Source organism: Pomacea canaliculata, linkage group LG4 (genome assembly GCF_003073045.1).
Source record: "Pomacea canaliculata isolate SZHN2017 linkage group LG4, ASM307304v1, whole genome shotgun sequence".
NCBI classification, from domain to species: domain Eukaryota; kingdom Metazoa; phylum Mollusca; class Gastropoda; order Architaenioglossa; family Ampullariidae; genus Pomacea; species Pomacea canaliculata.
In genome coordinates, this window is record NC_037593.1 from 31,698,593 (window position 1) to 31,726,259 (window position 27,667).

The window sequence follows — 27,667 nt, forward strand, 5'->3', positions numbered from 1 at the left end:
AAAACAAACCCACAATAAATAAGAGAAAAAAATATTATACTGCCCGAAGAAACCTGGCATTTTAACGCTATCGTACCAGTAAACAGACGGAACTGTCGAAGCTCTGTCACGTTCCACTTTCGTAATCGCAATTTGAGGAAATTCTGACAGCTCCAAATTCTCTCCATTGCTAACGGCTAAAGAATTATCAAATGCAAGCGTTCAGAACTGCTGAGCACGATTTCTACCTCTGTCTGGAAAACTTGTGCATTTATTGCGTTAATGTGTACTCTTAATCTTTTTTCTCTTAGAATGATATTCTGCATTAAATTTGGACATTTCTGTAGTTAAAATCTCAATAACTATGTTAATATAGAGTATAAAAATTATACGTACTGTTATCGAAGCGTCGAACACATGTATCAGTATAGAAATTGGCCGCTTGAGAAGCTTTTCTGTTGGGAAAAGTGTAGACTCAAAAATTTGAAAATGGCGGCTTTGCCTGCACGCATGTGGTCGTATGTAGCACGCCATGGCGAAGAGTCATTGCCATTGTTAGGGGTCACGACCCTATATGTGGGCATGATCTCCCACACTCTGGTTTCGCCTCGGCGAGCGTGGAGCTTGGCTTATGTGCGCATGCGCTGACAGCGCCAAGCCAGACGAGTCAAGCATTGCGATAGACTGACCCCCTGTATCACAGTCGGATCAAGACAAACTTGGTGGACCCCTTGAGCTTATGGTTTCCGATGCTGCTAGGGTCATCCGTTGTTGATCGCAGGTACGAATCGCGTACTTCGCTAGTGGATAATTAATGAACGGATGGGTTTGAAATTTACAGGTTAGGTTTATATCGCCTATGTCTACCGATATCTGCAAAATACGCAAACAGCTTTCAGGTTGATCTTTAAAATCCCTTCGCATGGACAGACTTTAAGGAGACGTTGGTTCTGCCTCAGACACGATCGGGTCTTGTTACAGGGGCCGTAATGATAATGTCGGGAAAAAAAGGTAGAAGACCAAGATGAGAAAATATAATTAAAATAAAACACAAAAGCAAGCTGCTGCACTGACATCTTAACAGATGCAAGTTGCATATCACAGCATCTATAAACACAAAAATGCCTCATAATCTGTGCTGGTAATATTTTAGAGCTACAGTTTGGAAAAGCCGTATCGAGGTGGTCAGTGCATATAACACTGGTGCAGAAAGTTGCTGGCCCAGGGCTCGCCTAGCTGACCTGTGACTAGAAAATTCCCCAGTGCCAAACCCCAATACCTAAAGGTGAAAGGCAGTGGAATTAAAAGGTTGACCTGTGCATTCCACGAGTCATTTTTTAAATAGTAAACCCCTTACATTTCACTGCCTCTAAACTTGGTAGTCTAAAGGACGTTTCTCCTATTGAAACCTTCGTCTAAATCATCTCAGGTCCCAGAGTTAACAAGCATGAATCGAACCTTTTGGCTGCATTCCTTACTGAAGACAACAGCAAATTCAGAGAGAGTGATGGCCCCTTGCTCAAGACGTTGCCAGGCTCCATCATCGCCGCTCTTGACAATTATCTGCGACAATGTCCCGGGTGGCACTTTCGCTTGGCGTTCAAAGGCTGAAAATAATAATGAATTTTTTTTTAAATGCACCTATATGTACATATATTTACATATCCATGCCTCCAACATTTCCAATGACTGTAAACAACACTAATACACCTACATGCATCATTTGTACACATACGTGAATTAAAAACTTAATTACTGTAGAGAAAGAGAAGTCAGAAGCGGCACGTGTGTCACAAAGGGCTGTAATTATAAAGTAAGAGCAAGTCATTTCCCCTGGGCAAAGCCAAGAACTCAAGCGAAAGCATCTTGTTTCTGTAGTTACAATGTGATGCCCAGTCCCTGGGGACACTTCTTCATATTACTTTGCCCTAGGCTCAGCTTTTATCATCTATACCTACCAATCTCTTAGATCATTGTTTCCACTTATATAAATGAGTTCTTGAGCAGATGTACACACACACACTGATCCCTCTTTTTCTGTTCTTTCCTTAAAAAAAAAATTATTATTGCCATGCGTTAGTCCATCAGTCCATCGGACCATCAGTTCGTTAGGGCAAAGGTGGTGATGTAAAAAGGGTATCTGATTTGCAACTATGGGTAACTTTGGGTGAAATCCATTCTGCCATAAAGGGTGGCGACAGGCGGGCTTGGCGAGATAAGCTGGAACTGTATTATTAGTGGGCAGACACACCAACATGGAGATAATGACAAGCCTAATGAAAGGAAGAGAGGACTGGCCGCCACCTCATTATCATTACAACAACTCGCCTCACGAGCACCGACCATCTGCGGTGCAGTTACTGTGGCCGGCATGACTGCCTCTCCCGCCCGGTGTGTGCAGCCAGCTCGCTGGCTGCATGGCGTCTCCCTCAAACCACCTGAACCCATCCTTCCGTCCATCCGCTCTTCTCTCCTCCACCACTCCGTCCACCTCACCCCTCACCACCCATGCGCCTGCGTGCGCTGAGTTGAGCCCTTCAGCTGCTTACAGCAAACCGCTTTTTTCCTCATCCCCCATCTCTCTCTCTCGCGTGCGCCACCCCCTTCCTCACTCAGCCACAACCTGCGTCACTTTTCGCAGGTCTCTCCCCCTGGCGAGTTGAGCCCTAGCAGAATCGAACTGGGCTAAGCCACACTCACACAGACACGCACACGCGACTAACCCTACTAACCTAGCTGTAGGCCCGTTTGCGTCTGCGTCTGTGGGGGCTTAAGTGATGTTGCACGCTTGTGCATGTGTGTGAGTGCGCGTGCGTTCGTGTGTGTGCGCGCGTGTGTGGGTACCTGTGTAAATGTGGTATGTGTGTGTGTGCGCGCGCGCACGTGTGTGTGGGTACGTGTGTGTGTGGCACTCCGCGTTCCCTGTACACGCATGCTGTCTTCGTGCGGTTCACTGCCCGCCAGTTGTTTGGCGTAAGTGTCCTGCTGCACTCGCCTTGTGGTTGCCGTTGCAGTTTGTGTGTGAACACGCCAGCTCTGCCTGCAGCAGCAGCAGCAACCACACCAGCAGCAGCACGGAACAATTTGCACGAGCCAGCCGCATCCAACTCGGTATTCAGAGTCGCAGAGCAAGTGGTGGTGGCTTCGGTATATAGGCGAAGGCGGTAATCGTGGTGGGTGGAGGTGGGTGCAACAACAACCCTAGTAGTCGTTGTAGTGGGCCTGGTGGTTGACGCTTGCGGTCAAGCCAGTGCACACGCGTTCACAAGTGACCTTTGGGAGGAAATGCGACAGGGGACACATATCCGGACTCGAGCGAAGGTCAAGGTGTAGTCGCACGTACGGACGAACGGATGACGGTGTCGCGGTAAACTGGAAGCAGACGATCCAACCTTTGAATGTGACAAAGGTAAGTTCTGATCCAAAGTTCACAAGGTCATCCGAAGACTCGTCTTCCTTCTAATACACCCCCACACTCCTACTAGCAACATTTTTTAAAATTTGTCCTTATTGATTGATGTTGTTGTTGGCGCAGTATGCCAACATACCTGTGTCTTACCGAGAAAAAATCTTTTATGTGGCAATCGACTGTGATTTACCGACAACTCGGTAGATCAGAAGGGAAGGTTCTAGAGAACCGGGATCTGGGATCCAGGTTCGTCAGTGTGAGAACACACCTGACTGTAAAAGTGGTCTGCTGTCTCTTGCCGAGCGCTGTCCTGGGTGTCACGATCTCGAGGCGTGCCAGGCGCAAATTTTGGGTGTTCGAACTGCCAGCAGGTGTCAGAGCTGATCGACCTGTTCCTATTCCGGGTGAGCTGCGGTAACTCTCTCTCTCTCTCCACCATCATCAAACCGAGCATGTCGGGTATCAAGCATTCCTCTCATGCCTAACGATCACTCGTATTCTTGTTGAGTGATCTCTCGACCGTCTATTCAGCCAATGAATAAACAGGTAAACAAGGCAAATCCACAGGCATTTCACTCAGTTCAAACTGTCCGGCTGAGTGACATCAGACAACGCTGAGGCTGCATTTCGAAGATACTACTGTAATGCTTGGTTGATTGAGAAAACAATGAGCAATATCTAGTCACACACCCACAGTACAGCAGGGTAATGGGAGGGGTATATTAAAGGGTGGCCAATGCCGATTGGCAAGGGAACCGGTTCACGTGTGCGAGCACGCGACTGACGACGCTGCCAAGATACGCGAACCACGATGCGCGGGCAGCTGACAGTCGTGGAGAGGTCGTGGTTGAGGAGGAGGAAATGTGATGACCGAGTTCTGCCACTACCACCACGACTAGCATTACATTTTCTCACACCAGCATCTGAGACAACTACAGCGCCGCCTCCGCCTCCTAAACAACCTGTTCTTTTTTTCTTCTTCTTTGAGAGAGAGAGAGAACGATAACGGCCCAACCAACGTCAGCAGGGAAGACGGACTGCGAAACTAATTAACTTCATAATCATTGATTTAAATAATAATGATAGCACGTTGTTTTGACAAAATGGTAGTTATGAGAAGGTTATCATAACACAACCACAAAATGCAGACCTGACAAAGATAGATCAGTAGGAGAAAGGCGAAGACCTCCATGTTGCCGACAGTTTAATGTCGACGATCTAGCCAAGACTTAGAATTCGGAAAGGACTCAGGTTCGCTTCCCATTGTAAGATGATGCGATTTTTAATCCTCCTTCTCTCTCTCTCGCTCGCTTACTCGTTATTCTCATTCTGTCTCATGCGCAGTAAAAGTAGCTTTTTACAGTATGAACTCTTGGAGATTCGAATCAGCATCACACAACACTGCCTTTTATGCAACAGGTCACGTGACAGCGGCACATACAGCAGTGGAACTGGTGTGCTCCACTTGCTTCCGCTCATCTGTGGAGACGGGGTGGAGGACAAAGCAGGGGGAGGCTAGAAATCACCGTTCCTGCGCCAGGTGGAGACACGGCTTGCAACTTTGCGTTTCAGTGGTTCATTACTTTCCCTTCTTTCCTGGCGTTTTGCTTTCTTCTGGAGCGCTGCCATCTCTCTCTCACACAGGTCTTGCATGTCTTATGCCTTACATCATCCCAAATGCATGTGCAAGAAACTGCCTCAGACTGTTTATCGTCGAAGACTCGAAACTGACCTCTTTTAGAAATTAGTCATAAACACTTCAGTCATTGGCTAAGTTCTGATAACATTTGACGCGCTTCGTTTCTTTCCTTTTTTTAAAAAAAATTATATTAGTGTGATACTGATTTTTTTTATTCCGTTGTTTAATATTTTCGCAGGTGTCCCTTCTGTGTGTAGGTAGGCAGAGGCAAGTGTGTGTGTGTGTTTGTGCATGTGTGTGGCTTCCACATACACGTACGCACTAGCGCGCACTCAGTACACTCTTTCAAACATACACCAAGCGCGCTGTCCTGTTGAAAGCCATATGTTATCCGATATGACACAAGGTGAGACATTACGTGAAAGCTTACTGTCTAGTATGCAGATTATTTCAGAGGACATTAAGGAAAAGATATTCTGTTGTCAAAGCTAAGGGTGTCTGACGAGAAGGTACGACTGAGAAATCAAGCGTCCTGCTGATTTTAGTGTACAAAGGTGAGAAGCGATAACTGAGAAAGGGAGGAAACTAAAAGGTAAAATTTTCAAATAGTGCACACGTTCTCTTTCTGTTGAGTGCATTTAATTATGCCCTTCGGGGTTTGTTTTTCTCTTTTCAGAATCGTGGTGCAGTGGTGGCACGAGTGTTGACGATCACGACTTTGGTAGCAATCTACATCTTCTACTGAGTCACGTGACAACCTCCATTTCCCCCACCCTTTCTTCTATTCATCCTGTTGACGCCTTGTTGGTGGTAGGGTGAGTATGGATCTGTCCTCGATGAGGGCGGCCGGTGATGCACCATATGCAGGACCTCGTGACCCTGGGAAGCGCATCAGGTTTCTCCATTCGGTGCTGCAGGAGAGGGAGAAGGTCTCCCCGTCGAGAGGAAAGCCCCACGACTCTTCCACCAAATCCTCGGGCATCTTCGGGCACGATCCGGCAAACTCCACACGCTCCTTCATTCTCGCGAGAAAGCCTCGCCAGCCCTCGAACGACAGCAGCACGAGGCCCAGCGACCGCCATGCTGGCAGTGACCGAAATCCCGTCGCCAAAAGGGCGCGAAAGCAGGCGTGTCCTAGGAAAAGACTGTGCCAGGGACGGGTAGACACACCCTTGCCAGCGGTGGAGGCGGACTACACGGCGTCCGAACTCCTGCGAAAGATGTGTGACGTCATGACTTCACGCCATGACGCCACCGGCCGGGTGTCGGGGGCCGTGCGCAAACTGCGAGCTCGCGACTCTGTGCCACGAGACGCCACGTTCGCCGCGGAGCCCTCCTCCCCTCGACCCCAAGACTCCATCGCACTCGAAACTCCACTCCAGGGGGATTCCCCTGAGGCAAGCCTCCACGGCGCCTCTGGCCCGCCTAGTCGGGAGAAGCGCAAAGAGCTGCGCCTCTTCGGCAAAGAGTACACGTCACCTTCGGGGAGGATCTACCCCGAACGAAGGGTCCGGGAGAAGGACTGCTCCAAGTGTCGCTACAACTGCTCGCAGAACGTCTCCCCTGCCCAGCGCCTGGCCATCTTCACACACTTCTGGCGCCTCGACTCCTACGTCAAGCGCCTGCACTACTACTGCCACAGCATCCGCGAGAAGCCGGCCAAAACCATGACTCACACGCGCGAGTGCTCACGGGAGTACACCTTTCTGGTGGACGGCAAGCGGGTGCGTGTGTGCAAAGGCTTCTACCTCGCCACCCTGGACGTGTCGGACAAGGCCGTCCGCATCGCCATGGAGAAGCGCAAGCAAGGGAGGGCCGTGTGGGACAAGCGGGGCCCGCAGCAGCACGGGGCCACGTGCAAACTGCGGGACACCTGCCGACCATGTCAACATGCGGGTACCGCTCTCTTCACCGCCGCACTCGGGTGTGATTGCGACTGCGACTGATCAGCAGTGCTCAGGCTTCACGTGTAGTCATGCAAGGCTGAAAGAGTCGCCAGTCCATGTCACAAGAAGGTTGGGGAGGGGTCTGTCGCCAAATTATAGCGGGTATGAGAAAGGGGATGGGGGAAATAAGAGGTGGTGTTACACGCGAGCCAGCAACAAAACGGTCAGCCCTCAAATGAATGCCTCATGCTGAAAAAGAAGAGCATGTATAAAATCCAGAACACGTGACACTGTAATAATGTAATTGAAGAATAGCGCTAAACAATTGCGCCATCGCGGCCACCGCAGGAGACGTTTGATTAATCAGAACAGGACTTGGAAATAGGAATTCTGTAAACGTCCCCTCAATTGAACAAAGGGCAGGGAACATGAGTAGTGGCATTGCAGTATGACACAGTAGTGATAACACTGATGACAACAACCATAACAGTAACAGTTTGAATATGATATTATTTTCTAAACTACGTAGCATTTCTTTTTTGACCAAGTGACCAGAACTTTGTGTTGGTGCAAAAGGGTGAAATTTCACAGATGATAACAGCTGTACTAACCAATCATCAATTGCATTGACAATTTTTCACATGGGGGCGCTAACAGGTGAGTGCAAAGATGCACTCAGTGAATTATGAGTTATTGGTGGTTTATTTTGAATGGAACTCTATAATAATCAACCTATGGTTACCTGAAGGTAGAAAGTATCTGTAACAATCTGTATCTGTATCTGTAATTCTAGTCTGATATGTGAAGACTGCAATATAAGTGACACACACTCATGAGTGCGGAAACAAAGACAGCAAAAACAGATCCTTACTTAATAAAAGCGTTATCTACTTCAAAACATGCAAATCTGTGAGAACAAGGCCATAACAATTTTGGTTTTGCATTTCTCAACTCACTCACACCTGTAGGCCATTTGTGTAGTGCTTAATGAATGCCAAGAAAGCCACAGCGAGAGGAAAACTTGTATCAGTCTCAGGATTCTAAGGTTAAAAAAAATCCCAACAAATGGCTAATTTCTGCTTACATTATGCATGACTGTGCAGTACTTGCACTTCTTACATGTAACAGAAGACTTCTGCTTATATTATTCCAAGGCAAAACAGCTGGCTTTCCTCTTATTTGTATACAGTGCGCTTACATATTTAACCTAGCTTTAATTCAAATATGTTTTATGTTATAATAAAATGTCTGCAATGAATATCTCTACCAAGGTGCTGGCCTCTTAGGCCGGTAACTTTTACGAAAAGGACAGCAGTACAAATTTTTTGAGCTGTAAGACAGCTGTGACATTATCCCCTTTTCACATGATTTTGAAAGGAAAACCTTGTGCATGCCATATTATTTATCTTCTGGCAAAGACCCCTGCTTGCTGTACACAACCTGTCTTTTTATGAGAATTTAATGCTTTCCAAACTTGGCTTGTGAGGACTGGTTAAGAAAGCTGAAATAATGGCCTAATACTTGATCTCAGTGTAACATATTGTCTAACAGTGTGTTCATTACCTGTTATTAATCTAGATGACAATGAAAATTTAATAACATGTATTAAATGTGTGCAGAAATTATACCTGTTCATGACATCATGCATGCATGTGTGTATGTATACGTGTGTGTGTGTGTGCATATGCACCTATTTGGAAACATTGACATGAAGCAAGCGTGAGTTTGTAAATTTTGTAAACTCTCTTTCACAGAGTAATGATCTGTATCAGTCCTTGGTTACTGAGGTTGTTGTGAAGCTGATTATTTTCACATTAATTGAATAAAAAGAAAGAGTGCTTCTATACTGATAGTTCTTGTGGTATTTCACAGTTTTACAGATTTTTAATGACACAGAAATGTGTAAATAACACAGACATCCATACATATATGCATGATTCTGTGGGTTTGTTACAGACAGTTCTATATGTCTCCCACTCTTTCAATATATATATATTAAAAAAATGTGCACACTAAGTACACCTCTAAATTATGCTATTTTTGCAGTAAAAAGAGAATACAAAGATGCACAACAAAGTGCAGACTATGGATGTGTTTGTGTGTGCAGATTCATGCACGTATGTTTATGTCCACACACACACTTTTGAGCATGTATCTGTGTCGGAGTATTACTATCCTTTTATTCTTTAGTATTACTATCCTTACTATCCTTTTAACAAACTACATTTCATTACAAGCGTCTGTACAGGTGACTGCTGAACAGATCTCAGTCATAAACGTATTTATTTTTTATTGCACCATGTTACTTGGATTGATACAATAGTTTTGTTTTTTTTTTTGATCAGTGCTCAGAGTCACATCAAGTAAAATCATCATAGGAGAAAAAGAAAGCATTTATTTGCCAAGTGATATTACGCTATGAATTTGAATTGATGATGGTTGCCACTTATTTGACAAATACTGATCACAGTCACACTCATACTTGCAGACGCTACTGCTCGTACTATTGCTTATACACCTCCTTAAATTTCCTCCACATACATCTACATGTACATACACACTATCTCTCTCTCTTTCTGAGAACTTACCTCGAAATATTTCAAATGGTGAAGGTATTAACACGCCACCCATATCAAATATTACAGCCTTGAAATTTGATTTGGCGACCTCTGATTGACTGTTAGTTAGATGAACGGATGCAGCCATACCTGGTCGACCGGCAACACGCCATGGTCTATTTAATACAGTGAATTTGGGCAGCAGACGTGACATTGTTCTGTTTTCCAGGTTATCTGCATGAAGTTAAGATGCAAGAAAATCTTGCATTAAAATACATTTGTACAAAATACACAAATAACGCAAACAAAAGAATGCCTATAAAAATGTATGCACACAATATAAATATTTATGAATATACATGTACTCAAAGATAAAGAGCACTTTTTTCTTTAGACTACTATTATGCTTGCTTTTGTTTAGCAGAAATTAACAAGCTTTTAACAACGAAGCAAATTAAATTGTTGAAGCCTTACTTGTAATGCAGGAAGTTTTGAAACACATACTAAGCTCATGTGTTACTTTTGTACCCAACTTTAATGAAACTGGATAAGAAGGGAGGAAATGTTACAGCTATGCAAAATATTACAACAGGCCGGAGATCTTAGTAGGGCAAAGTGAGTTGTCTGCAGATAACCTTTCATGCAGCGATGCATCAGCCAGAGTGGATGCATATAATATGATGTGTTTCTTTCTAGCAGGACAGAAGTGTTTTTGTTTTTAGGGCACGTTAAATAGGCTGCGAGGCCTGATAGCCAGTCCCTACTACAATTTCCGCAAAATAGTGCCATGTGCGACTGGGACTGTTACTTGTTATTTATACTTACATTTCGAATCTAACTGCATTGAGATTGTTTAGCTCCAGCAGACGGGTCCATAGTATGCTAGGGGACATCACTTCGACGCCTGTCAGGCAGTCAGTGGAGTTATCTCCGCTTGCTAGAGCATCAGCATCAAGGCGATGAGGCTCGTAAGGTGTGATACTGTATGTGAGCGTGAGCGACTTGCTTTATCTTGGAGTAAACAAAAACAAGACTAATTTAAGCGGCTGTTTTTGCTATCCGTGAGGTGGTATCATTTTAAAAGCTGTTTTACAAGAGATTTTTCAGTGAAAGGTAAAGGTCCACATTCTGTGGAACAATCTATACCTCAATTGACATGCAGGTACTTCGCTGGCTGATAAATCGACACAACTTACTAAAAGACTCCATATTGTCATAATTGTAATCCACTGACATAGTTACTGATATGCAATGGTGCTAACTCAATGTTAATGCTTTCGAGATTGTTTCTTTATATGTACTGTAGCGGGAGCGCTTGTTTATGGCAGCGTGTACCGCTGACAGTGCGTTGTTCCTCAACCCTACATCCCTCCTTCCTCCCCTTTCCAAGATATGCAGGTCGTGACCTAGCACCCTAGTTTTTGTGTATAAACAGCCGGAAAAATGCAGTGCCTGAATCCTGTTCGCTGTAGCGCGAGGAGGTCGTTTCTTTTTATTTTGAGTACGGTAGTACCTTATGCACCGTGTACGTGTTTGGGTCCGTTGTCAAGTGGCTCACGTACCTCAAAATTCCTCTCCTTTCCCCTTCATTTTCCCCTTATTTCGAGTACGGAGAAGTACTGCACTGTCAGGCCTGACGAGAGGGTACCCGGGTGTATGCGGGCCCAAGGCTGTCAGGGAGGCCCGGCCTTGGTCAGTGGATTTTTTTTCCATCTTTCCCTTTTCTCTTAAAGAAAAGTTGACGGAAGATTCCTCACTCTGGGGATTATTTTTTCCGTGGTATACTACAAGTTTGATCATTTATCGTCAATTTTCTTTATTATACTAACCGCTCATATATGTTTATATGTTCAAGTAGTGATGTAGGTCCTAGTGCACTTGTCGTTACTGCCATCTTCATGGCCTCGACGCCTCTTTGATGATCCTCTTAGGCTAAGGGGAAAGAAAAAGGTCACATAGAATCAGGTGAATTTCCAGTACGGCGATGTTCTTCTGGGCCAGGAACTGGCGGATGCTCAGGAGGCTGTGAGCAGGGCATTGTCGGGGTGAAGCAGAGGGTCGTATCCACAGAGCTAATGGGCATCTAAGAAGAATCTTTCCAGCAGTTCAGAGAAGCATGACGGAGAAAGGTAGAGACAGGCATTACGTGGTGTTACGTTGAAGGGAAACCACGAAGTTTGTTGTTTAGAGTCGAAATAATTTGTTTGTGACACCAGTCTCGAGACTTTTCAGATATACCTCGTATATTTCTTAGGTGAATGTAGCTTTTGTCTCGTGCAAGGTAGAATAGCGAAGTAAGACAGTTGTGAAACGTGAGGAGAATGAGAAGCTAACCGATCCGAAACTGGGCAACGCATCGAAGAGAACGCATCTTTTCTTTTTCTTTGGAAAAAACAGGGTCTTGAGAAGACTCCAAGGTCGGCTAAATGCGAGAGTAGCAAGTGAAAAAAAGAACACATTGCGAGGTATATTAGACTAGACTAGATTGCCCGACGAGTAAGAACTAGAATTAGAGGAAAATTCTCTTTGCGGACTTCCATCCTTTTCCCTGGAACAACAATGAGTAACGGACTGATTGGCGTTAGGATTGTTAGGAGCCGCGACTAACCAATCACAATTGTCAAATGAAAAACTTTTGTGACTTTTGATAATGAAGCAAGACAAACACAGGGTTCATAGTTAAAATGTATGGACACAGAATAAAATTTTGACATGATTACTGATTTTTTTTGTAATTTTGAAAACTCTTCTGACAACAATCTTCGAGTCCCACTAAGACAACAATCATTCTAATAAATGTTTAAATGTAGCTAGCATGCCTGATAAAGTGCTTCACACTTATCGACAAGTATATTCGGAAAAGTGCTTGCATTTTCACAAAGAATACCCCCCCCCCACAAGAAAAAAAAAATCAAAATTCGTATAAGTATAACTTAATTGTTAAAGTTATTGTATGTCTGTTCGTGCACCTACTGTACTGCATGAGGTCACCATTTTTGCAACCAATAAAACTTTTTTTCAGTATTGTAATCACATATTTCTCTTTCTGCCTGTAGCAGAAGTTTGCCACTTAGCAGAGGCATTGTGGGAATGTCTGTAGACGGTAAAGGTCGGTGGTCCTCTCTCTCTCACACACACACACAGCCACGCGCACTTAGCTATCAGTCTGTAGCCACAAGTTCTACTGAATCATTATTAGATCCTGCATTTTATTATTTTTTTTTTTACAGGGACACAAAAATAAAAAAGTGGAGTTGCTTTCAGGTGAAATAAGTTATTGCATAAATAAATTATTTTGTATATGTAAACCCGTTTCAGTTTGTAAGAGTCATTATCCGGTATTGCTGGCTGGCGATGGAGTCGTGAGTATAGAGTTCCAGAAGTTCATCAAAGAGGCCTGACAAAGGCACAGACACAACTGACAGCAACACGCTGCATGACCATCCGACACTTTCTGTCGAGGCTGCTGTCACTCGTCACGGCTTCTTGGCAACGAATCACAGGAAAGGTCGCAAACTTCTCCTCACAGCCGGCATTGTAAAAGGGGGCTTTGACCCTTTGCATCTGAAACAATTTTTGAACATTTAAAAAAAATGGTTGAAATCTAAGATATAATGTTATGATAGGTTGTGTACGAACGGGAGTATTGGATAGTGGAGTATGGAGTGTTATTTGACTGCTTTGTCACAATATCCACGAGCACTAGCAATGCGCTGTTATCATTAAAATTATTTTCAATCCGTTATGCGAGCTTATTTGTGCATATACTAACAAACTGAACACCCGAGCAATAAATTTTCACAATAATCTCCATCTCCTCGCTCTCTGATTTGAAAACTACAGATACGTAACAATTGGGGTGTGACACCACGGGGTATCCTGCTTTGCCCGGGTTATTAATTCCCGCTTAACTCTTCACGGCGTTGTTGTTGTTTTTTTTTTTAAATTATTGTCAACATTTGATCACGTGATTCAACTTCTTCATGTGTGGTGTCAGTATTGGGATAGTGAAGTGGTGAATCACTTGTACTCTTAATATTTGTCCCTAACTTGACAGCTTAATTATCAAATAATTATTTGTTCCGAGGTGGTTTCAGCAAGTTGTATTACAGCGCACAGGGTCTGTCCAGCAGTTCATCAGTGGATTCTAGCTGCACAAATGTAGTGAGGCATGACAACCTGTAGCTCACCTGGCAATTGGAACAGCTGCACCTGGCGTGACGTATCTGCTGGGGGATGCGCAGCGGGTCCGTCTCGATCACGTAGTCCCAACGGCACGCGCTCCGCTCCTCCAGGGGAGTATCGCTCTCCACTGTTGGTGCCGAGTAGTTGCACTTGGGACGCCTTCAAAAGAAAATCACTCTGTCTTTAAATGTGTAATTAAAATATAAGATTTAGGTAAGTTGGCAGATGACCATATAAATTAAAGCAAATGCGTCCTCTGTTTTGATTATTTATTTATTAGATACTATTTATGTGATTAACAGCCTCAAGTTCTCGCTTTCTTAATAAATATGAATTTTTATAAATGTGCATCGATATTATAACTTTCATTTCCTTGGTGCTTCATGCTGTTATGCTACTATTTCTATTTAACAATTAATTTTCATGTACATAAGTTGTAATGAGCGTAGTGAAATGTGTTGAAAACACAATTTATTTTCCGATTTCAGGGAGAAGGCTCTACAGGGTAAAAGCACATTGTTTGCTTATACTATCATCCTCTGTAATAAAGAATTGTCATTATCATTGGATGTCTCTTTCCTAAACTCATTCACCCTCGCTTATGCAGACAGATGAACAGACCGACCATCAGTGAGATAAACGGAGGAAATATTAATTGAAGAATTTTTAAAAAAAGATGTTGACAGTGGTCGTAGAGAAAACGTAGCGAAACCTCATGAGGCCGTAATTATGAAGTGAGGGTTAATTGTTACCGCTGGTTAAAGTAGGGGAAATCAACGGCAAGTGTCTTGTCTCCGTGGTTACAAATCATTGTCCATACCTCGTGGATATTGTCTTATGTTACTTTACCACAGGACATCGTCGACACTGATTTATGACTGCAGCCCAAGGGGTCAAAAAGGTTGTGGACACCGCTGTATAACTACGGACAGAAGACACTTGCTGGCATTTTCCCCAGGTTGCCACGGGGGCAATGATTTTAAACTCAGCTTCAAAACTACCTCTCCTAAAAGAAAAGCGTGTGGTAGAGAGGGGGTAGGAAGAGAAATGTCCACTGACCAGGTCTGCTGTTCAGAAGGCGAGCTGCACAGGTGAGAAAGGCTGCTCAGGTCAGGCGGCCGCCCAGTCTGTGGAGATCATCACTTGAATGTCTGTCGCGGAGGGCGAGGGGCGGCCAGGTACTCCTCTGGTAGCAGCTGCTCCTCCGCTCTGTTGTTGCTGCTGGCATGGCTGTCGTCGTTGACGAGGCCAGCATCATCGCTGCGATGATGGCGGTCGTGAATAACCGAAACCACCTTTTGAAGACAAGGTTGTCGTAGACACCAAGGGTGAAGATATTGTTTGCTGTTGCCATGATGATGACCTGGTGTCGAGATAAAAAAAAAATCCGTAATAAATACTGAGAAAATCGTTTGCTTGCGCGTCTATCAATCTGCACATCTGTCCGACTGTCTTGACATTTACATAAACAAGTGCATGCTCTCTATCGTGCTAAACTTTTGTGTGCAAAAGATGTGGCGATCACCTGGCTTCGGTAGCCACCTAAAACCTTCTGCACATGAATACAGAAACTTGTTGAACGATGCGACAAATGCCTCGTCCTGCATGGGAACTATGTGGACAAGTGATACTTTCATTGTCATATTAACATTGTTAAATGAGTTTTTCTTTAATTTTTTACTCTCCCTCGTATATTTGTCTTGTGTAGTTTTATACATAATTTTTTATAGATGATTTCCTATATCAACGGCGTTCACCAAATCTATAAAATAACACACAGGTTCCTTACCTCCGTGCCAAGGCGATGAAAAAGGTAAATGTGGCCTAAAGTGTTGAAACACAAATTCGCTTAAGATCCAAATGTCGAAGATGTTTTTGCTAAAGGCATCATCAGTGTCTTCATCTTTTATATCCATTAACAAGACGGACGTCTTCCTCTTCATCAATGGGACACGTAGCGATGAGAGAAAAAGACTACACTCCTCCCCTCAAAAAAATCCACAGACAAAAATTTGCTGGGAGTCACCGGGAGTGAAGGTGAGTCACCAACGTAATCCGGACCCACAGCCAGAAAGGAGCGGTGATAACAATAAGGACACTGTTAGCGCCTCGATCTCATCTATGACGAAGACAATTCATCGCCGACTGTCGAGCTGAACTCGAGAAAAAGAAGGAAGTCAATCCATTGAAGGCTGACCTCAAAAGATAGGAAATTAATTATCTTATACACTGATCTAAGAATTTGAAAATAGTTTAGTCAGCTAAATGAAAGTATTATCTTGCATGAGAACATAAATGAGGTGTTAGATGGACTTTTGCTTAAGGAGTGACCACATCGCTAGTGATTATCTGTATCGTTAAGCGTTAACGAGGGCAGTAATCAAAGGTCACGTGACCACTATAGAATATAGTGTTAGAACTTACTAAATGTAAAAAAAAAAAAAAGAGAAAGTTTTCAACGTTGTTGTAGAGAGATTTTCAGTTGTTGAAAGATTTATGATTTTTTTTTTTTTGGGGGGGTTTCTGGAGCCAAGTGAATGTACTTCATGTACACTTCGGACGAAATGTTATCACTGCGATATGATATTTTCTGAAGTATTTGGACCCGAAGTTTGGAATTCCCTGTCAGTACACTGAGGGATTCTCAGGCACAAGGAACTTTCAAACTTAACTTACAGCTAATATTTTCCATAAATATCAACAGGTTGACCATTTTGTGCGTAAGCTCAGATAGATGTGGTGTTGTGTGCGCGTGGGGGCCTTATACCTAGAGCATGGTTTTCTTGAATCATTTTTATCTTTTATAAACACAGATAAGTCATTTGTCAACAGCTGTTTCTCGCGTTCACGTTTTCCTTTTATAACTTCCTTGTCACAAAGATCTCTTTACAATCTTTTGAAACTTCTTCAAAAATTGTGTTTCGAGGGACGGAATTTTACGAAATCATTGACTTTGCTGAGTAGACTTGAAGAACAGTGGACATGTCTGTGTCACGATTCCCAGTCACTTAATCCCCAGACACTTAATACCCGACACTTAATCCCCGAGATTTTTAATCCCTAAGCACTTAATCCCAGACACTTAATCCCTAAACTAAGCCCTGAACTATAAAATGTATTGTGATGTTTATATGAAAATAATTATTTGAATTTCAATTAAATATTTCGCTGACTTTATATTGATTAACAAAAATTACTTCGCGAGCACTTAAGAACAATTTTCATATCATATTTTGAAGAACATTGAATTTACTAGCTTATATGAACTTTAACTAATGTCGTAGATGCTCAAATGACGTTGAAGTTAATAGCATGATTTAAATATTATTAATGTATTTCAATATTTATTTTAATTGTAAAACTTATTGTGATGTTTATATGAAAATAATTATTTGAATTTCAATTGAATTTTTTGCTGACTTCATAATTTTTATAGTTAAGGGCTTGGTTTGGGGATTAAGTGTCTGGGGATGAAGTGCTTAAGGATTAAAAGTCTAGGGGATTAAGTGACTGGACACCCTGTGTCACATGTGTGTCACAGTGTTTTCTTACATTTTATTTAATGTGTGTTACTATTTTGTTGTAAGTTTATATGCTACCGTGCACATGATACAACAAACGTATATTGTACAGGGTAGCCGGTGTCTGATTCATAAATGCTCTGAGTCAAATAAAGAAAGATGGATGCAAAGAAAGAGACAAACAAAACTAAAGAAACATTTTTGAATACCAAGCATTTTTATTTCACCTTTTAAAATCCTTCTCGCTTTTAATGTTCATACATGTCACCGTTTTTTTAATATTAAAGTGAAGTTTTCAACAGACCCAATCATTGTCAAATTAGTCTTTAAAAGTTATGATTAACCGAAGGTTACTTCGGTTTCAGTGAAGGTTAAGTACATTTCTGTTTCAAATTACTCTTTTTTTCTTTTAGATGGTCGTGTTATGAAGAAATGAATAGTATTTTTAGTTAAATCGCTAATACATTTACCCACCCAAAACAACAAAACCTCGTGATTTCACCCGTCATCAAACCGCAAGGAAAATAGTATATACCCATTTCCTAACGGGTCGCCAACTCCTTACGGAACTTTTTTTTTTCTTCTTTTTCTTTTTAGTAATCTGCTGTCCTAAGCGCATTATCGTTAAATTTCTAAGTTAGTGTAAGAAGTTCCACAATCGATTTGCTCGGTATCCATTTGGTAAAACCCTTGCTTGTGACCACTAAGAATCCGTTATTCCTAGGTTCAGATCTCGGACATACGCACTTCTTTTTAGATGCGATATCCGTTTATAGGCTGTTGGGATTTTCTACAGGTACTGAAGGTTCCTCCCTCTTCCTACTACTACAGCATTCTGATGACTGCGCTGCTTCCTGGAAAACTCAAGATGTCCAATAGAGGACAGAGCTTTATTGCTCATTTCCCACCCGCAAAGTCCACAGCACACGACCAATGACTGTGACATGTTCAGATGATACTCGGAGCAGATAAAATTGAACAGATTCGTGTATTCATTACCTTCACTCACTGATACACATGGCCTGACGGTAAGCACATATCACTATTGTTAATTAACCTGCAAATAACTTTAACTTGAGCAAATCATCAAAGATTGCCGAAGTGGAGTAAAAATGTGGTCAAACCATAGAAAAAGCAATATTTGCAGTTTTCCTTTCTTTTTGGTCTTTTGGCCCGCAACAGACTCGGCTTAAAGGAAAAGGCAACTAAATTGCAAGTGAGACTTGAATAATAGGTACTGATGCTCTGCTCGTTTCCGCTAAAAATTTCAGTTTGCAATCGTTTACTTAAAATCGCAAACACAGCGTGGGGACGGTACAAGATGGCTGCCACATTTTGTTTTCGACTGACTTCATGCAACCCATTGAGCGAAAGCCTTCACTTTTCGTTTTCTGAGCGAGGTCGTTGAAATGGTGGCACCGTACACCTGGGGTCGTGCTATAGACTTCCATGATCTCTGAAGTCTGTAAGTGCTAATCGAAGTACAGTTGCCCTTCTTGTCAAATTGCACCGCCATAGAGTCAGTTTGTCTTTCATCCTGAAAGAGTAGGAGACATGGCGCCCACCGAAAAACTAGCGCGTAGCTGTGTTATAGACACGAGTGTAATAAGTAAACAGTTCTTTCGAAACGCAATTCATTGAGCGGAAACGTGGATATCTATCATTTAAACCAAAGCTATCTCCCTTGCTTTTTCCTTTAACAGGAGAGGTTACGTCCGGTTGCGCAGCGTCATTCTTCGTAAAGGTCATACTAACCCGGTGTACCCGGAAGGTGGGGGGTAGGGGTCTCTAGATAGCCTGCCGCTCACTCCCTGGAGGATAAGATAAACAACAAGAAGTTTTGACGAGAGCAGAGACGATAGAGAACCATAGAGGTGGCGTACCTGAGAGTACCCTGAGAGGCACCTTAGCTCCCAGACTAGGTTGTGCCTGAAGTCGTTTTTAACAAAACATTTACCATTCCCTTAATCTTGGTACTCACTGGTGAAGACTTTCTCTCAGTCTTTACCTTTATATCTTTTTCTTGACACCCACAGAGCACGGTCAGGCCTGTCCACACTTTGTTCACATCTCTTTACCCTCACTCCCTCCCTACTTTAACCTCCTTAAACCTATCTATCTATCCATTTTCATAGATGAGTCAAGAGAAAAGAGGATAGGGTGCAGTAGTACTCTGCCTCCCGCGGGTTTCGAACCGGCAAGTTTACAAGCCGTCACTCTGACTAATGCGCAGTCTGCTTCCTTCCAGTGTAAGTAAGAATCTCTGTAAAACACTGCGTGCTGACTTCATATTGTAAAGACAAGAGACGCACGATTCACTCCGGGTTTTTTATTTTTCTACACATTCTTTTGATGTATGCCCGAGTTCAAACTGGAGAAGTGCACGAGAACCAACAGAGAGCGGAAGGTGCAAGGGAAGCTACTACGGAAAAGGCCAATCTACATGAAATAAAAGCTATGTCCCTTTACTTCAATTACGGGCACAGCCATACCAGATTTTTCCACCTGTTTTTGTCCCTCTCTTCCCCATCCCGCTCCCTCTCTCCCTCCTCTCTCTAATAATGCTGATAGATGTTTTTGTCTCTAACCTCTTGTGGATATACAGGCGAACCTGCGATGTAAGAACATTTGTTGGCTAAAATATACGACATACGACTGGTGTCGTCTTCTTGGAGGTTCCCACATTTTCGAAGCCAGGAACAGTATAAACTCTCTCAAAGTGATACAATTATTAGTGACCGAAAAAGCAGATTTTTAACACATCCAGTAAAAGTACAAAATAGGCATCAGTATGTCTTTAGAAATATACTCATGATATATTTTATTACAAGTTTCACAAACTTAAAAGATGTTGGGTTCAAAGAGAAGTTATTTTATTATTGTTGCTAGTTTGGTAATTCTGGAAAAATTCTTTGACTGTAGCTTGAAAAGAGCTGGGAGGAAAATTAGGGTTACAAAACCTTTGGGCTGCTTCTTCACAGTCCATTCCATGGGCTCTGGGACATATGTGAGAAGTTATCTTGGGATCATTAAAATGGGTAACATGTTAATTAAAAAATTTACGAAATGAAGTTCTCTGGTCTATAAGAGGAAGTAAGATTTTGTGAGATAGGATTGAAGTAGGAGTAAGTGATCTTGTGCTTCACTACTTGGCAGGTCCTTGGATTACAAAATCATTCATATACTGTATCATATACGTGTACACTTTGATCATCATAAAAATATTTTTTTCAAGCCGGTAGCGACCTCATTTTTAATCTCTTTTGTGGATTGGCCTTTAGAAAAAGCCACGTAACTGCTGAGAGTAAGTTTTTTTTAGCCGTACTAGAAATTGAGACACAAGGGAAAGAATGAGTAATGTCGGGGCACGCAACGCACGTACACACACACACGTCACACAGACGCATGGTTAGGTTCATAAACATTATGTAATAATGCAAAATCCAGTAGTTTAACCTCCTCTCCTTGCGATTTCATTAAAACGTTTACTGCTGTTCGTCAAACATCGCACCCTAGCTATGGCCTACTGTGCAAGGGGCGTAACTCACTGTCGTTGGTCAGCCACGATCAGTGACGTCAGCGCTCGTTGGGTCGAGTGCAGGATGTGACGTCACTGTGTAACTCCTTGATAGGCTCTGTAAAAACCACGAGGATGAATACTGTTGCTATTAATGACTATTGATATTGGTGTTGTTGATATTTTGTATCTTGTATTGCACCAGTGCTGTCAGTTTAATCATGACTGTGTTTACTTGATGTCAGATGCAAGTCTTTAAAAACACAAATACCACAACATGTTTTCTTTGTCATTTGTTGTTGTTGTTGTTGACTTCCTCCCTTCAAATTGGACTAGGCTTAATCAATAAAAAGTTCGAGTACGAGTTTCTGTGTGTGTGTGTGACTCGAACGAGTTTCTCTCTCTCTGTGCGTGTGCCTGCGGGCTTGCGTGCGTGTTGGTGATTCGGTGACTGAACGAAAAAGTGGTTGTCATGAAGAGAGTACCCTAGGTTTTGAGTTCACCTGTCCACAAGGAGGTTGCACTAACCCGCTATAACCTCTGTGTGTAGTTTTGTTCTCAAAGTCTAAATATAGAGAAAATATAGAGAGACATCAAACAGATTCTTCAATGAATGTCTCTCCATTGTCCTCTTGGCAACTCTCAGCTTCTCTTCGATTAATGGGCCTAACCCCGTTCCTAGGTTTTAGCTGGTTATACCCAAGTTTCCATGTCTTTGATACAGTTGTCCGCGTCTTCCCTCATTGGCTCAATCTCAGTAGTCACTTCCACACATTTACCTATTATTACATATATACAGACACATGTTATTACATATATACAGATCATAGCAGTCTGTCGTCCTTTCTTTGTCCGGCTCTGCGTCGGCAAACTCCTTCATTCCAAACTAAGATGGACATTAACTTGTACTCTAATACTCTTTATCATGTACTATAGTAAACTTTCTAGTAAGATAATATCTGCCCACAAGCAAAAAGTAGCAAGTAAATCATTGACTACCCCACCGCCGCCGCCACCACCACCACCTGTCCTCTCACACTCACCCGACCTTCACACTCATTCAAACCCTTAAAAGATTGGCATGCAGGACACAGAATTTTGACATAATTGTCGACACTTCAAGTTATTAGGAAAACCACCCGTGTGTCAGACGCTAGAGGAAACCCGTTCAGTATTGCTCTGTGTGTGTTAGAGAGATATATAGAGAGAAGTGAGTATGGAGAGAAGACGGAAGTCAGTTGCCAGATAAAGCGAGTTAATTATATTCCGAAAACTCCGGTGACGCAAAGGGCGTGAAAGAGGAGTAGTCTCCCTTACCATCACACCCGTGGGTGAGGTCGACTTTTGTCGACTAAGAATCCTGGGTCGGCGATGAATTAGTGGAGCGAAGCGCTACAGTATTTTCACGGAGAAGCTTCAACAGTGAACAAAAGCTAGGAAAGACATCGTATTTCACGTACATTGACTTATTTAATAAAACTGTTTGATAGACCCTTTTGTAGGATGTTTGTCCAAGTCTGCCAGAATTTATTTTTAATGACGGTTATATAAAGATTTACCAGCCTTGGGCAAACGTTCGTCTGCATTTGTGCAGTTAAATAGCGCCTTCAGCGGGAAAGACACGGAAGATCCAGTACGATATGCGTCAATGAATAAGCCTATAAACATAAGGCTAAAAATGGTAAACAAGGAAGAACAGAACGCAAAGGCGCACTTGTATTAACTCCCAGAAGTGTTTGCCCTGTATTTGTGCCAACCGCACTCTTTGCTCTCCACTCAGGACATCGGTGTCTAGAACAGAACTCGCACATACGAAGTTTTAAGTTTGCTGACTCGACGCCTGCCTTACCGAAATGTACAAACAGCTACCCATTCAAACAAATACTGCAAAATCTCAACTGCTTGCGAATCGTACTTCAGTGGATCCCCTCACACTGTGGATCGAGAAGCTGACGACGAGAAAGCAGACTAGCAAACTAAATGGTAGAAGCACGGCAAGAAGACAGTGCTGGGTGTATGATGGATGTAAAGATGACAGTTAAACCCATTTACGGACCACTCGACCACATGGCACTCAGCTGTCCAGACAGAGGGACCATAATACTTAGTCTCAAGACTTGACACAACAGACTGAAACATCATATGAACAGAAAACTCCGTCTTTTGCCACCCCTCTACCCGTGTACCCATGGGAGAAGCAAAGCAGACCGAAGAACTAATTCTTCAGGGATGCAAAGCTGCCAACCTCTGTACTTGTGTGAACCAAAACCCTTTTAGCGTGAACTCTATGGGCCAGTAGCAATTCTGCAGGACGTCACTGAATTTCTGAGCTCAAGCCTGTCAGTACAAAGACCATATTATGGTCATAAAAAAGGAGAATCGCCTACTTGGTGTCTGGGTCAGGAGACACCATAACCAGTGTGCAAAGCACTTTTCTGCAGAACTTTTAATTAACAAACTTGTAACCAGCAGAGCAAATACGAGTGTGTGACCTAGTTCGACAAAGCTTTTATTGTTCTTAATATGATATATCTTTGCCAAACTTAATTGGTGCATAGTTTTCCTGATAAGAAAAACCTTAGTACAAAGCTCTAGCCACTTGAGATCATGGTCATAGACACATATCAAATATGTGATAATATTCGGCAAATTTTATATGTGGGGTTAAAAAACAGTCCTTATACAAACACATTACAGCTGCTGGGGGTGTGCCCTCTCTTTAATTAGTGCGATGTAGGACGGTTTGCTTTGTTTACAAAAGGGTAGCCGTTATGACGACAACACCGGAAAGCGGGTGAGGTAGGGATGCGATGTTCTTGTGGAATTGGTGTATCACGTAACTTTTAAACAAATCAAATCGAAACAAACAAACTAAAGCTCAACTACAGAGGTCTACTCACTAGGAAGATAATCATTTACAAAAAGTACAAACAGATATAACCCTCCGCACTCTTTCAGATACACGCGCACGCAGAATAATCCGTTTCAGTTACAATAAATTCTCGTACACCTAGTCAGCGGAATGAAATGGATTAAGAAGTTAATCCACTCCTATCTCCTTCAAGACTAAATATGTAAGTGTGTATAAGAGTACGGAGTCGGAGTACGTTTGTAGATACCCGAGGGTCTGCACGTGTGCGCACGCATGCGTGCTCAAATTTTGAAGTAAGAAGTGTTCCGTGACCATTTATTTATATTTATCGCTTTAATCCTTTTTCAAGAGCAGAGCCCGACAGGGCTAAATCAAGATTTCTGCGATTGGGTCACTTCCCCTCCCATGCAAGCCTATCACCGTGCACCTGATAAGGTGTCGAGATTCGCGAGGCTACAGAGTTGTGTTCGCGATAACATGAAGTGGGGGAAGCTTCGTAACCACCCAACAGCATGAGAGGATTTTATCTTTGTTTTTTATGTGATACACGAGGACAGTCACAATCTGTTAAGATCGAGGTGGATCTACGCAAGTTTGAACGTTGATTGCTCATTGGTCGTCATAGTCCCCACCCCTCTCTTAACCGAAACTAGTCGTAGGGTGTGTGTGTGTGTTGGGGGGAGAGAACATGAGGGTGAAAGCCCTCCAGCAGGACCTAGTCTGCGCCTTTTTTCCCCATCTGGCGGCCTGACCACTTCTTGATGTTTGTCAGCCACATTTAGTTTCACTTACCACCTCCCCCCACACCTTCCTGGAGGACCACCTCGGGTGTCGTGTCGAGCGTCTTGACCAAACCAAACCATTTTCGCCGCTTGACGGACTTTTGGCATCAGACTTCCGCTGGTCACCTAGTCAGGCTAATTTGAACATGCTTAAATTAACATAACTGGATATTTCTCGTCACGTGACTAGACTAGACTAAATCTGTTTCTTGAGGTCAGGGGTTGGGTTCAAAGCTCACTCGAGCCAGTGATGGCAAATCGCAAATGACAAAGTTCCACAGAACGTGCCTACCCGATCTGTTCAGAACTGTATACAGGTAGCAATTTAGCCAACACGGACTGGTTAACTACTTGTACTGCATTATTATTCACATTCGTTGACCTATGATGGGATGATCAAATGATCGGAGTAGTCCTTTCATGTGTAGCAATAGTTTCCTGTTACTGCTAAATGAGTTATAAAATATTTTTATATAATATGTGTACTTGCAGGACTACGATAGTAAAATATTTATTACTGTTTCATTATTTAACTGTAACATATACAACATATATTGCATAAATAGTATTTTGTACAAATGTGATATGAGCAGCAGGGTATCAGTAAAGTTTTCATGGTGACAGAAAAAAGAAACAGAACCCTAACGCAAATAAGCGATAAACCACTTTTTAAATCGTTATTTCACTTTTTAAGATGGGTAGACACGAGGACCTGGCATGGAGTTGATTCCATTGTGGCTACCAACAGTGATGCACCCGTAACAGATACAGGAATCCACACAGCAGGTCAGAGGTCACAGGCTTGGTTTGCTGCAAGTGGGATGGAACCTCCACAGGAATTCCATCTCTGATACCCACAAAACCCAAATGAGATTATGTCATATAACATGACAGCAGACACTGGCAGTGGTTGTAGCAAATTATTTTTGTAAAGCGGAAGCGAAACACCCTGCGTCAATCCTTCTTTCTCGGCGAGGTTCTGACAGGTAAAAACTGGTGAAAGTTCCGGCTTTCTTTACCTGAGAACTTGCTGCTGAATGTCACGCAGGCTCACCGACCTCACCCATCTCTCCCACCTCACCCACCTCACCCACCATCAACACCTCTTCCTTTTCTGCCGGTCGCTCATGTTTGAAATTGTTGCAATTCAAATACTTCAAAACTTAGTGTAGCATTCTTCATAACAAAATTAGAAGTCTGACAGACATGTTAATGCAGTACAAAAATTAGTAACATCTTTTGCATGCTTAGTATAACATTTAATTATTGCTTTCTTATATAAGACTGTCTTATATTTTATTTTTATTCAAGTTTACATTTATTCAAATTTGATAAAAGAAAATTTTACGGGTGAATAATTCTGTGTAAAACTCCATACCCCTCAAGGGGTGATTAGATAAAAATGTCTGATGTCTGGAACGCAGTGTTACCATAGTTACTTTGGTGTTGATGATCACGAGGAGAACTAATTGTCGAAAACAAAACTGATTGAAGGTAGCGTGGCATTCAAGGAAACACTACGAGACAGATCATCGTGTCTTAAAGCTGACAAGACTAGAAAACTCCGGGCTTTCTCCCAACAGGTATTTTCTGCTTTAATTAACAACTCACAATTACTGCCATAAAAGGGATGCAAATGACCCTGCGTTCCTGCTCGAACATTTTCGTGTAGCCACCAGGAACATAACAGAACATCTTGACACAAAGACCCTCATCCCGCCCTTCAGTGAGATACAATTCCAACGAATTCGTGACACCGCAGAGATTGTATTTTTTCCTCATTGAGTTTAGAAGAAGTATGCAAAGAAATACTCGTATTGAATGAATCTTTATAAAACAAGAAGCAGTTTGCGTCAGCTAAATTTTCGAGGATAAAATCCATATCCTCCTCCTAATGTCACGATTTGCTGATGCGGAATATTTGACAACCTAACTAATGACAAGTGTATTATGCGGTTTTGGATCATGCAGAGGCTTTAAATGTCTTGTGTATTGTCGCTTATTGGTAGATGTGTGGCTTGCGAGTAAATGAAAAAAAAATTGCACTAAAATATTTAATAAGAATATTATTTTAGCGTTTTGTAAACAGTATTGTACCTTCTTTCGTGTTATGAAAAAATGGTTTATGCATAATACGCTGATCTATGTTTATATACATCACACACAGCTAAGTATTCTTTGCAGCTGTTGCTACACTCATGCATAAGTTTTTATACAAACCTGCGACATCGTATAAGATAAATATTGAACTTTCCTGATCCCATTTCTCAGCCCTCACTGTTTGTAATATGTTGCAGCTAAGAGCCCAACATCCGTGTTTACATATTGTTGCAACAGTATTGACATCTCCTCCTCTCCTTTTTTGCCGACATTTCTTATTTTCCCAGATCTCATCATTTATTGTCCTAAAATTGTGTTATTTATTTGCGGTAGCAGCCTTTTTTGTGTGGTGTACGATTTCGAGCCAGATGGTATCTACCTTCGAAAAAAAATATACAGCCTAAGGTATGACCTTAAGTTGATTTCCTCAGGTCCTTGACTCAGACTGGTTGACATGTACTGGTTGACTTGTACTGAGTCAGAGATAGGTGAGTGACTGGATGGATTCAGCTAGTCACATTAATTAAGCTAAATTAATTAACATTAAGCTAAATTTTGCCTTAATTGAGGTGCAGCATAGTAAAAAGTCTGTCTACTCAGCTCTGTTTGCCCCCATTTCCTCAGTCAACACCTTTCTTCCTAAGGTCGCCATACAGCGAGTTGTGTCGGGTCACAGGGTCAAACCAGACAGTCTTGTGCCGCTTTAAATACTGTGACCAGTCAAGGAGGTAGTGCCATTGTCCTAGACCATTTCGAGGTCCTGCTCTCAAATACCTGAATTAGCAAGCGACTCGCACCCGTTAATCAGGTTAATTAGACATATTAGCAAGTCTGGTGGTACAGTCTGCGGCACAGAACCACTAAATGATTCTCACCGACGAAAGAGCCTGAAGAACTCCCCTCAATTAGACCCGCCAGTTTTGTGTAAACATTCTTATCCACCTGCAATCTTTTATGCCATTTATGTTCGCATAATCTTCTTCCTTGATATTTACATTTTTAAAATCTTATTTCGCTTTCTTCATATGTTCACTTTTTTGCTTCCTTCTGTTTCCATCGCATATATCTGCTCAATTTGGAGTCAGAGAAACCACGAAAGACATTAACATCACAAAAAGTCACATTATCACGAGACACGCACCCTCACCACAATAGCAAGTCACATTTTCCCCCTAAAATTACCCGCAAATAGGCCTCTGAGCAAACCGTCTGAATCACG

At 42.5% G+C, this 27,667-nt stretch overlaps 2 protein-coding genes and 1 long non-coding RNA gene across 4 annotated transcripts in view; 1 reads left to right on the forward strand and 2 right to left on the reverse strand.

The window, feature by feature from the left end:
- Positions 1-10,378, reverse strand: part of LOC112561472 (acyl-CoA dehydrogenase family member 10-like) — a 37,084-nt gene extending 26,706 nt beyond the window's left edge. The window contains 3 exon segments of the mRNA XM_025233994.1: positions 1,438-1,586; positions 9,502-9,705; positions 10,297-10,378. Coding sequence (XP_025089779.1) covers positions 1,438-1,586; positions 9,502-9,705; positions 10,297-10,315 — 372 coding nt within the window. The 5' untranslated portion in view covers positions 10,316-10,378.
- Positions 2,750-7,969, forward strand: LOC112561474. 2 transcript variants are annotated; one of them, XM_025234000.1, is made up of 3 exons: positions 2,750-3,388; positions 4,808-4,928; positions 5,704-7,969. In XM_025234000.1, exon 3 carries the CDS (start codon positions 5,849-5,851, stop codon positions 6,971-6,973), a length of 1,125 nt encoding a protein of 374 aa, XP_025089785.1. In that variant the 5' UTR covers positions 2,750-3,388; positions 4,808-4,928; positions 5,704-5,848; the 3' UTR covers positions 6,974-7,969. The 2 variants fall into 2 exon arrangements, with proteins under 2 accessions (XP_025089785.1, XP_025089783.1); XM_025233998.1 differs by lacking the exon at positions 4,808-4,928.
- A 1,263-nt stretch (positions 10,379-11,641) lies between the features above and the next one.
- LOC112562385 lies at positions 11,642-16,669 on the reverse strand. The gene is made up of 4 exons (XR_003098854.1): positions 15,446-16,669; positions 14,716-15,019; positions 13,662-13,815; positions 11,642-13,035 (listed from the first exon to the last, which is right to left on the reverse strand). It is a non-coding gene; the product is annotated as an uncharacterized LOC112562385 (long non-coding RNA).
- Between the last annotated feature and the right edge of the window lie 10,998 nt (positions 16,670-27,667).